The sequence below is a fragment of the Sabethes cyaneus genome, chromosome 3 (assembly GCF_943734655.1).
Source record: "Sabethes cyaneus chromosome 3, idSabCyanKW18_F2, whole genome shotgun sequence".
NCBI lineage: Eukaryota > Metazoa > Arthropoda > Insecta > Diptera > Culicidae > Sabethes > Sabethes cyaneus.
Window position 1 is genome coordinate 219,924,062 of NC_071355.1, and position 11,841 is coordinate 219,935,902.

General features: G+C 41.1%; 2 protein-coding genes across 2 annotated transcripts in view; both read left to right on the forward strand.

The window, feature by feature from the left end:
- Positions 1–10,021, forward strand: part of LOC128741429 (calcium uptake protein 1 homolog, mitochondrial-like) — a 28,737-nt gene extending 18,716 nt beyond the window's left edge. The window contains exons 7-11 of the mRNA XM_053837242.1: positions 6,624–6,784; positions 6,847–7,088; positions 7,174–7,391; positions 7,479–7,629; positions 9,582–10,021. Coding sequence (XP_053693217.1) covers positions 6,624–6,784; positions 6,847–7,088; positions 7,174–7,391; positions 7,479–7,629; positions 9,582–9,609 — 800 coding nt within the window. The 3' untranslated portion in view covers positions 9,610–10,021. The remainder of the gene's footprint in view (positions 1–6,623; positions 6,785–6,846; positions 7,089–7,173; positions 7,392–7,478; positions 7,630–9,581) is intronic.
- Positions 10,022–10,442: 421 nt separating this feature from the next.
- On the forward strand, positions 10,443–11,555 carry LOC128743601 (protein cornichon homolog 4). Its single transcript, XM_053840205.1, has 3 exons — positions 10,443–10,610; positions 10,697–11,019; positions 11,087–11,555. Exons 1-3 carry the CDS (start codon positions 10,536–10,538, stop codon positions 11,157–11,159), a joined length of 471 nt encoding a protein of 156 aa, XP_053696180.1. The 5' UTR covers positions 10,443–10,535; the 3' UTR covers positions 11,160–11,555.
- The last annotated feature ends 286 nt before the right edge of the window (positions 11,556–11,841 follow it).

The window sequence follows — 11,841 nt, forward strand, 5'->3', positions numbered from 1 at the left end:
ATTTTTAATAATGTATGCCTGTTTTTAATCAACGTTCAAACAAATCAAGGAAAGAAGATCGAACAACGTGTGTCGTATAAGAGAATATTTTACCTTGTTTTACCCTGCAACTTGTATTGATATCTGAGGAAGTATTAATCTCATTTAGCAAAAAACTTATCAGATATGTCAACTGTTGTGTTTCAGTATTATTTCATTAAATTTGATTTTTTCGTTTTATATCATCCCCCAAGATCGTTGTCCAGCAATATAAAACGATGAATATATCTTAACGAAAAAAGCAGCTTTGGCCCTTGGGCTTAAACGTCTTAAGACTTGACCCTTCTTTATCGACAGGCTTCACAACCGGCTATTAGAGTACAAATATCCAAACGAAAGTTAGGTACTCCTAAATAAATTTCACTTTGCTGAAGTTGAAATCTTTCGTGATTTTTAATATAAGAAAAGTTACTTCTAGCTCCTATCTGCCTCGCGCACATGTAGAAATGAAATAGACCCCACAGTGGTCCTCAGCACTATCAGTCTTATCAGCAGCTCCTATCCCTACCTCCTCGTGACAGTAGGCGGAAAATGAGCAACCTTAATAGTGATCGGGAAGCCAATCCTGCTGAAAACTTGGGTCACATACGAACAGGGATGTACGAACTCATACGGATGCTGAGTGTTGATACGAGGAGTATCCTTGTCAACCCTGTGCGTCTGTCTCCATGTCAGGTGCGGCTTCTTCTAGCTTGACGTTTCTTCATTATAGTTAGCACCCGCGTTCCAGCTTAGGAGCAGCTCACGACAGTGTTTGATCTAGAGCAGGCTGCTAAATTTAGAAACGTGTTGTCCCATTACAAGACTCGGTAGCGTGACCCCAATAAAATAAGCTACCTAAACGAAAATACAGTAATGACCCGATTTTGTCACCCCCATGATGAATTTAGGGGTGACAAAAACGGGGCAGTGACAAAATCGGGTATTTTTTCAATTTTTATTTTTTTGCAGATAACTTAGAACGAACTACATATACTTCATTCTGATCACTTTTAGGACATGTCGCACTTCCTTCTACCTCTCTGTGCACATTTGTCACCTTTTCACAGCACTCCCAAAAGTATGAAAACACGCGTTTTTTAATTGCGCCGAAATGGTTGATTATACTGGTTAACTATGTTCAGAGAAATTTCACAGCGTAAGAAGCTCTTTCTTATGGTATGAACGATTCTTTGATTAACCCCCCTAAAAGTAAGATAGAAAATTTATTTTTCAGGCACTAAGAGATAGAGCAAAACAATGTTCTACAAAACTTTTGAGAAGATTATTATAAAGAACTTTGCCAAAGAAAGTAACCTTCTAGCTATTATAGTTGTGGAGATAAGAAACAACTTTTGTGGAAACTCCACGATAATCAACTTGTTGAACACAGTTCTTTTCACAGTGTTTTAACACATTTGACATACTAAGCTTTTGATAAATCAAAAGCGTGACAAAATCGGGTAAAAAACGTGACAAAATCGGGGCAAAAACGTGACAAAATCGGGGGTGACAAAATCGGGGAGTGACAAAATCGGGGAGTGACAAAATCGGGTTACCACTGTATTACGAAAAATCAAGAAAATCGACTTGGAATCAGGCCTTCGACCGATCCTTTTTTTCTACCGCAGTCACACCAACGCGCATTCAAGTTCACACCGTCCGTTTAGAGGTGGAATACGAATGCTATGCATAACACAACTGGCATTTTGCTCAGTCAAACGCCGACTGCACGCTGCAGAACGAACGGCTTCTAAAACTTTTTGACATTTTCGTTTCGATCAAGTTGCCTTTACCGTTTGGAGCAGCGAATGACTGCAAAACAGTCAAATGACTGGCAATCACCACGCTACGAAAAGCAACCGCACAATCGTATGATTCAATACTACAAAAAAACAACCACTACATGTGCATGGAAGAAGTCGGTCGGACTCCGTCCAATACAAACGAATATTTTGCTTGCGTCCGACCGACGTCCGGGTGACAAACTATTACTGTGAGCAGCCGATTTGGAGACAAAAAGAGAAACGAAAAAATACGTCACCGTATGCTTCCAGTCAGTTTGCAGTTTATATTCTCAAAGCGCAAAGCAAAACGGGAGATCGCCTGTTTGCTTTTGCTGAGATGCCGCATGAATTGTACGACGGCAGCAGCGCAAGCGGCAGTTTGACTGGATTAAAAAAACGGTCAAATGATCGTTCAAAAATCGGAGTTTGAATGCGGAAAGTTCGCATTCACGGCAGTCACATTCAACTTGCGATCCCTTTTTAAGCCCTGCTTGGAATATTCGACATCGACAATGGCGACGAAATGACATGCTTGGTACATAAAACTGCAGATCATTGAATTTCGTGGGTGGCATCAGAGTGCTGCTCAAACAGATTGCAACATGCCCTGCCCATCGTATACGTCCAGATTTAGTCACCTTTTGGATACTGGGTTCGCCATAGAGCTCTGCGAGTTCATGGTAGATTTGTTGAAGATCTTGCCCCGCGTGTTGATGTCCGCTCGGTTCATAACACCTTGTAGGGCTATGTTGAACAGCAGGCATGAAAGACCATCACCTTGACGAAGCCCTCTGTGTGATTCGAATGAACTTGACAATCCACCCGAAATCCGAACACAGCATTGTGTACTATTCATCGTAGATTTAATCAGTTTGATGAGCTTCCTGGGGAAGCTGTTCTCGTCCATGATTTTCCATAGCTCTTTCTGGTCGATGGTATCATATGTGGCTTTGAAGTCAACGAACAAATGGTGCGTGGGAATTCACGGCCCTTTTGGAAGATCTGCCGCAGTGTAAATATTTGATCCGTTGTAGATCGACCTTCAACGAGGCCGGTTTGATAAGTTCCCACAAATCTGTTCGCAATTGGGGATAGTCGGCGGAAAATGATTTGGGACTGCACTTGATAGGCGGCATTGAGAACGCTGATCGCTCGTTAGTTCTCACAGTCCAATTTGTCGCCCTTTGTATAGATCGGGCAGCCCCACTTTTCCACTCCTCCGGTAGCAGTTCCGTATCCCAAATTCTAAAAATTAGCCGGTGATTACAACCGGCCAACTTTTCTGGTCCCATTTTAATAAGCTTCGCTCCGATGCCATCGTTCCCAGCAGACTTGTTGTTCTTTAGCTGCATGATGGTTACGCTTGGTTACGGTTACAGGTAGTTACGCTTAACAAGTTGTCGTTGTGACTCTTACCTTTTGTCCAATGCTTGGTTCGGCCCATGCACCTTCCAGCATTGGACAAAAGGTAAGAGTCACAACGACAACTTGTTAAGCGTAGCTACCTATTACCCCCCCCCCCCCTTCCTTTCCACTCTTTCCCCCTCCATTCCCAAAAAAATCTTTCTTCATTACTTTCCCTTACCGTCCCTTCATCAATTGTAGAATCATCGTTTCAAAAAATGTTTTGATGATATTCTAACAGTCTTCGAGAGAAGCTTCGTCCAGCTCGTCCTCTCCGGCAGCGCAGCTTCGAGTGAATGCGCATAGCTTGCGGCGACATCTGGCTGCTTCAGCCGCGCGAGATCTAAGGATCTGACGTCGAGAAGTGCCGACCGTCGATCAAAACGTGGTCGATCTGTGGTTCTGTCTGATTTGGTGACCTCCAGGTGTACTTGTGTAGGATTCTGTCCTGGAAGAAGGTACATACTACGTACGGCCAAATTGGACGCGGCAAAGTCGATAAGTCTTAGGCCCGTCAGCTGGTGTGCGCTGAACCCTCCAATCACCGGTTTGTATTCTTCCTCCTGGTCGGCCTGAGCATTGAAATCCCTGATGACGATCTTGATATCATGTTTTGGGCAGCGTTTGCATTCACTCTCCAACTGCGCGTAGAATTCATTCATGCTGTCATCGATACTTCAGAGGTGAGGGCTGTGCACGTTGATGATGCTTATATTGAAGAATCGGCCCTTGATTCTCAACCTGCACATACGAGGATTGATTGGCCACCACCTAATCACCCGTTTCCGCATCTCGCCCATCACTATGAAAGCTGTATCCAACTCGTGAATGTAGCCGCAGCTCTGGTAGATGGTATGTCCATCTCTGAACGCACGTACCGTTGTGTTCTTCCAACACACCTCCTGCAGTGCTACGACGTCGAACTTGTGACTCTTCAATACGTCGGAGAGCACTTGAGGGTTATTTTGGAAGTTGAGAGATCGGCAGTTCCACGTCCCGAGTTTCCAATCTGTAGTCCTTTTTCGTTACCTTCGGAAACCCATTATTCCAGTCCGAATTCCTTGTTCTTCGTTCCGTGCTTTAGTATTTTTCGTGGCGGCGGCTTGCAAAGCCTGCTACACCAACTGAGCTCGAAAGAGCCCTCCTTCCCTGTCGGCATAATACATTGGCTTCCATCGGGTTTGGTTACCCGATCTCCACCAAGGTTGCTGGTATCCCGGCTGGTATCACAAAGAAGTAGCGATAGGAGTTGCTGAATAAGAAGCTATGAATGGATCTATTTTATGCCTAAAGGTGCACAAGGCACCGACGGTACGCATTGTTCAGCCCATACATCTGCTTAAGTGGAGGAACTGTAAACTGAGAAAAACAACCAGAATTGAGTTTCATCCTCAGAATTCTATCACGTATGACGTAGGTACAAATTCACCCACACAGTTAACTGAACGTAATCCTACTCACAAGGGCTTTTCCCTGCTCCAATCATAAAAAAGCATAGAGATAATAAAATACTTTAGAATCTTTAAAAAAAACTTCCGTGGAGCACTAAACTGCAAATTTTTCTTAACAGTGTTTCATATTCAGTGTCAAATTCAAATTTACGTCAAGCTGAGTAATCTGTGCCATGGGACAAATGCATGAAATGCACATAGACGAAGTTAAAGACGACTTCCGTTGAATGGTTTGACTATCCTTGGCAGAAATAGGCAACAAACTTCTTAGGTTTCATTCAAACTACTTACTAAATGGTTTAATTCTTAGCCGCTAAACCTTAGATGCTATACACGCTGAGTAGAGAATAAACTGAGCTGCGTGACTTTTCGAAAGGAAAAGTTACGAGAAGAGGGCTTTTGTGGGAAAAATTAACATTTTTTTTCTCGAAAGTCCAAAGTTATTTCTGGTTAACCACTCTCACTCTAATACGCAGTACTGTTTATGATTTATTTGATCCCTTAAACCTCAACACAGCAATTCCCGGTTAAAAATTTGATGCACAAAACAGTTCTTCCACGTGCTTTCTTCTTTCATTTTCTATCACTCCAAGTAGTCCGTAGCAATTTCGCTTAACTATTCCTTGTAATTTAGATCCCAATCACTGTTTTTTACTATGATTCTGTATGTGCAACTTGAAAAATGCAATCTCTAAATTGTTTAACTGCAGCGCCATAAATCAAAGCCAAAAACTATCTTCCAGTTGAAGCTAAAAATTTACACTAATTTAACATGTGAATTATTCCGTTTCGCTAATTATAGAACCGTCATTAATAACACCGTGCAAACTTCTGGCTAGAATTGTTACCATTCATCGCTAAATTATTAACGTTTCAGGAGGTATTTTCGATACTGCTTCTGGAGGTTTTTTCGCAACCAAACCGACTCTAATCCACCTAACGGTGATTATATGGCTTTTTTACATAACTGAATATATTATGATTACTTTAGTTGTATTTTGACGTGACCCATGGCCCGTAAAAGTATCCGAAATCAACGGTATTCCTTCACTTGATAAATATAAGAACAGAAAAATAACATTCGAAACATTAACAGCAAAAAACGGATAAATCATCTGAGTTAAATGATTTTTTTCGGTGAGTTTTGCCAGCACATTCCCATAACGAAGTCGTAACCTTTCCTCAATGTGAGAAAGTAGTCGAAAACGATTGCACGAAATCCAATTGAATGTTTTTCCCAATCACCGGCAACAGGTCTTGGTTCTTGGATTGGAAACCTTGCACGAGCCCAAATATTGACAGTGGGTATACAATATAGCAACAGCACCCACGTGTTACAGACGGAGCGCGGCACAAATGATATTTGGATGTAAAGCAGAGTTGTTTTTGAGCATCTAACCAGACTTTTAATAGTGGGTTAGTATTTTGTGCGTTTTTCCGTCTGGTTAGTTGTCCTTCGAACACACCTCTTTAAGGCATATGTAAAATGCGCGCGATGAAACCATTTCCTCGTCGTGCTGTAGTATCTAAAATATTGGTGGTTGTGTGTATTACAACTTAAATTGACGGTATGCAGATATATTACTTAACAAACATGCAAATGGAACACGATGCGATGTCTAAATATAGCAACGGCCACAAAGTGTCGTTCTTCCTGGCCCTGCCGTAGAGAACGGGAATCCTTGGGCTAAAGCATTTTGCCTACACCGCTTCCGCCCGATGTGGTGGCATCTTATTCATTACGTTGCCACGTGGATACCGCATTGAATAGCGAGAATGATAATGAGGAGTAGCTATATCCAAGTAGGGGCTTTTCCAACCAAAAAAATCAAGGAGGTAAATTGCATTTGGGTTTGAGTTCTCTACGTAAATTTTTCAAAGAATATTTTTTTTAATTTTTTTGATCTGACAAAGCTGGCATACTAGATACTAATAGTTTCTCTTAATTCTCTTAATTTCACAGCATCACGGCGTCACTTTGAGATTGCGTTTCGCATGTTCGACCTTAACGGCGATGGAGATGTGGACAGTGAGGAGTTCGAAAAGGTAGCAAATTTGATTCGACAGCAGACCAGCATCGGCAACCGGCATAGAGACCACGCGAATACTGGTAATACGTTCAAGGTTAGGCGCAATCATGTTTTTTTATTTATTTTTGGCACGTGTTAACCTTTACCTGCTTTCAGGGTGTAAACTCCGCTTTGACTACGTACTTTTTTGGACCTAAAAATGATGAAAAATTAACAATAGAGAAATTTTTAGATTTTCAGCAGCAGCTTCAAAGAGAAATTCTCACTCTAGAATTTTTACGTAAGAATCCGGATGAGAACGGTAATATTAGCGAGTCAGACTTTGCCGAACTTTTGCTAGCGTATGCTGGCTATCCACAAAAAAAGAAGATCAAGAAGATCAAGCGCGTGAAGAAAAGGTTTGTGGCACGTTAAGTTCTGTTGCGTTACGTAGTAGTTTTACAGTTTTTTTACGTTACTATTTTACGTATTGGCAAATGGTAGATTCCGCGATCACGGTGCCGGCATTTCGAAGGAGGACTACCTCAACTTTTTCCACTTTCTAAACAACATCAACGACGTCGATACTGCTCTAACTTTCTACCACATTGCCGGTGCGTCCATTGATCAGGCCACACTGAAACATGTGGCGAAAACGGTAGCACTGGTAGAGTTGACCGATCACGTCATTGACGTTGTCTTCACGATATTCGATGAAAACAGTAAGTATAGTCTCCGTCCTAAAAGAAATGATTTTTCATATGTTCGTTTAAATTGATTACACCAACGATTCAAATCTTCCCCAACAGTGGATGGTCAGCTAAGTAACCGTGAGTTTGTGGCGGTAATGAAAAATCGACTTCTGCGAGGCTTGGAAAAGCCAAAAGATACCGGATTTGTCAAATTAATGCATTCGATTCTCAAATGTGCCAAAGATACTAAGCCCGTCCTGTTGGATTTGTAAGTATAATAGCAATTGCGGTAGTAGGTATGTGTTCATCGTCCACCGTCGCAAAGGCAACGTATTTCAAAGGAGTGTTAGAAATATGAAACATGCAAATCGGTCTTAGACTTTCACATTCGCTTGAAAAGCACCTGCATTTTCTTTTCAACTGTCATCCGTCTCAGTGTGTGTGTGACTGTCTGACCTCGTCTCTATGAAGTTTGTACTAAATTATGTTGTTATGTTTAACTTGCTTCGGGTTAAATGTCCATTAAAGTACTTATTCTGTTCTGTGAATGTCGTGAAGTCTTGATGATCCGAACTTCCTTTCTGTGCGTTGTCAGTGTTAGAGATTTTTAACTCATGCGGTTGGTGGTGGTAAGCGGTGGTATGTTCGTGGGTGTCTATTTATAATTAACTCAACTGCTTTTAATATGTTAATATGTGCTTTTAATAGTTCAAGGGTAACGCAATATCGGCGAGTCATATTGGCCTAGGTAGATACTTTTGGTTTTGAATCCGGTATTAATCGATTCGAATTATTGGCCGGTTCTAACCGGGTAATTTTTCAAGTCTTTTCCCTTCACGCCTTGTGCAATCCTAATTTCGACCTAAAAAGCATCGACGCCCCACCTCACGACTTTACGACAGTTGGCCTGAACCATAGTCAAAAAGCAAAGCCATGGGTTTATACCGTCTTTAGACATTACCCTTCTTTATCGACAGACTTCGCAGCCGGCTGTTAGAGTACAGGAAAATTACGGGGCCAGTGCAACGATCCTTTTGACTCTAAATAGCAAGCACCGCCTAGCCGAGATTCGAACATACGACGACTAGCTTGTTAGACCAGCATCGTACCTTGAAGCTAACTGGGCGGGTATCAGAACCATAGTCATGGCCGATGAAAACACGGATGGCGGAAGATTCTTCAACTTGTTCGTGGTCTTGGCGACCAGATTCTTTTCCGTTCTGGCCACGAAATTATTTAAGTAGATCCTCCGTTCGGGGTTCGTTCAAAAGTTTTCTATCAGTCTCACCTGGGACATGTTGGGAGAGTTGACGGTCATCGGCACAACGGGCCGAGGCCACGTCAGACCTGAAGACCACATCTTCCTCCATGTAATAGTGCTTGATGAAGGCGGCAACTTCCCGTAGGCATTTCGTACTGTATATCTCCCCGTTCACCACAAGCCCCGAAGGAAAGACCAGCGGCTTGGACATTTCCTTCTTGTTGCCACAGAAGGACCTTCTTCGGAGACTTGATATGGGAGATACATTTCACGTCATCGCTTACCTCTTTCGCGGCGTACATAAAGTCATCCATTATGACCACGACGTCGCGCTTCGCCGCAAGAATGTTCATCCGGTCCTTCTGGGTGATTGCCCGCTGCTTAGACACGGTCGGCCTCGATTGACACTTCCGCGTAAAAGTGCCCATTTTGACCAGGTAGTTCTTCGTCGGATGGCAGATTGCTTTAACTTTCCGGTCTAAGGCGTGGAATGCTTCAGGGATGCCGCTTCAGTTTCTGCTGCACTTCATGATGGCGCAACACCGTCGGGTGGCCGAAACCAGGCTTCCGCTCGACGCTTCCGGCTATGTCAAGAAGGAAGAGGTGGTTGTAAATGCTGAATCGGTCATATCCGGCGAGTACGAAGTGCCTCACGATGTCCAACTTCTTCACTCTGTGATAGAGCTGGCAGTACGAACAAAGCGTCGAGCACAGTTGCTTGACAGTTTTCGCCACAGCTGCAGTAAATCAACGGATAACGCCGTCAAACTTGTTCTGTACACAACAGGATTGTTACGATTAAACGTTAGTAAATCGATCATAAACCGATAGTCGAGTCGCAAGAGCATGGTTTATGTTTTTATGTTTTGTGTCAAGCATGCTAACAATTTCTGTGTAAATAATAATTTATTCATTAAATGGAGTGAGGAAACATACAGAGCTCTTTTTTGCATTTTCAGCCATTCTCGAAGACGTTACTATCCTTGAATTTTACAAGAAATCCGGTATATGGATAACTGGCGAAGATACTGCCTGCCAGAGGTAAACTTAACTGAGATCCTCAAATCATTATACAGCGTAGTCCGATGATAAGAAAGCAATTGCTTTCAAATATCGTGAATTTGTTTCTTACTTGTTAATCTCAAAAGAGCTGTGGTTTACCTATTAAATTTGGCATTTTTTAAATATTTAGTATGTATAATTAGATAACTAGCACTTATTCGTATGGTATGGTAGAAATATCACCAAGTCTCCTAGTGAGTGTTAAATACAATTTTAATTATGTTTATTTTTATCTGGCTAGCACATTACCACATCGTTAGATTTGATTGAGAAGCATAAAGTATTCGTTTATTATCGTATTTTGTTGTAATTACTTATGTAAATGAACCAACTCGTATTCAATGGTCATGTGATTTTTAAATAATTCATAATAAAAATGCAAAAAGAATTACAAAGGCTTGTTTCCGTAGTTTTGTAACCGTTCACATTTCTGCTGAGATTTGTAATCATAGATTGGGTTTGATATGGTTTGATTAGTATTTTATTTTTATTTTAATCGCGATACATAAAACACTCAAAGTAAGTTAAATGGCATGCAATTTTGTGTGAGACTTAATGCTTCGGTGAAGCACAACAGACAACAGTCATTTCAAAATACCCGAATGTGATAGCATAAAAGGGAATAAAGTAGAGAGCATAGCTCTGAAGTTCCCTTTTTTATGATTCATGCTGTGTAGTCATTTTTTGTTGTGTTGTTTATATTCGGCACTGTCAATTGGGCCGGTTTCAGTCAGGCGAAAGCCAATCTATTTTTATTTTGTGCATTGGAACAGCTTCCATGAGAAAATCCGCATTTCGATCGATCCAATAGTTTTATAAGTGTTGTATATCTTTTAAAAAAATAGAACAAAATGCTTCCTGAAACGCTAGTCTTTGGAGTTGCACTGATAGTAACCGGATTGGTGCTATTCTTGCTGATTTATTTTGTATCCTTTATCAAAAAATTATAATCTTCATATTTATCCGAATCACGAAACTGAGCAACAATTTTCCTTAACCGAGTTGAATGCAGGTAATTCTACTATCGGACCTAGAGTGCGACCATCTGAACGCCCAGGAGTGCTGCTCGAAGCTTAACTGTTGGGTTGTCCCGAAAGTGGCAGCCCACTGCTTTGTGTCGTTCATCGTCCTGCTCAATGGCAACTGGATCCTGTTCCTAGTAAATCTGCCGATCATTGGTTGGCTACTTTACGATCTGTTCAAAGTACCGGCCGGTAATCTGGGCATCTACGACCCGGCTGAGATCCACAATCGAGGCATGGTGCAGAAGCACCTCCGAAATACGATGATCGAACTAGTATTTTATTTGATTATATTTTTCGTCTATGTGTATTGGTACGTTTTCATTATTATTATTGTTATTATCGTTTTTCCTAATTATTAAAATATCCATCTATTTTAGTATGATCATCGCTTTGCTGAAGGGAGACCCTATCCGGCGACACGAAGAAGAAGAGTTTGTGACAGATTTCTAGCCGTCGATGAACCAGCTTAGTCCGATGACTAGGCAGCGTTTTCGATTTTAGATATTTATTATTACTGTTTTGCATAATCTCAAACGTGTGGATTGTATAAGTATTTTAATTTGACGGTTCCTAGCCGTTGTGTGTCGTAGAACTGAAACTTCGTAGAAATGTCATCAATGCTCATTAGTAATAGGAATACTTTTAATTGCGTTTATTTATTCATACGACCACCGCACTTTTACAGCGTCATGCAAATTTGTTCGAAAAGTTGAAAACGTAATTTGGCAATTATGTATACTAATTCGCCAATTTTTTATTTTGCGAACATTGGCAATTTTTGGAACAATCGATTAAGGAATTTTAAATTTGCAGTGGTTTCAGTAGTGTTAATTGAGGGAAGCCCAAAGTGATCTAAAAATAATATAAAATAAAAAGAACAATTACTACAATATACCACAGAAATGAAGAATAACTACAACTTGTTCATTTAATAGTTCCAATTAAGCCTCTCTGTCCCAAGGTAGCACAGATGATCCATGGTTTCGGATCATTAAATCAACCGGTTAAATTTTTGATGCTTTCTAATGTCGATGCTCTCTAACGTTCTATTTTAAAACATAATGGAAACTTTGTTGTATAAGTGGAATAGTTATGTTTGAGAAATTGCTTATTAATAACTTTTCCGAAGATC

What these genes read in the sequence shown, in the direction of transcription:
- LOC128743601 (XM_053840205.1), top strand. Translation starts at nt 10,536, where the DNA reads ATGCTTCCTGAAACGCTAGTCTTTGGAGTTGCACTGATAGTAACCGGA. An exon ending in TATTCTTGCTGATTTATTTT is followed by an intron (nt 10,611 to 10,696) that starts GTATCCTTTATC and finishes AGTTGAATGCAG; the next exon opens with GTAATTCTACTATCGGACCT. An exon ending in TTTTTCGTCTATGTGTATTG is followed by an intron (nt 11,020 to 11,086) that starts GTACGTTTTCAT and finishes CATCTATTTTAG; the next exon opens with TATGATCATCGCTTTGCTGA.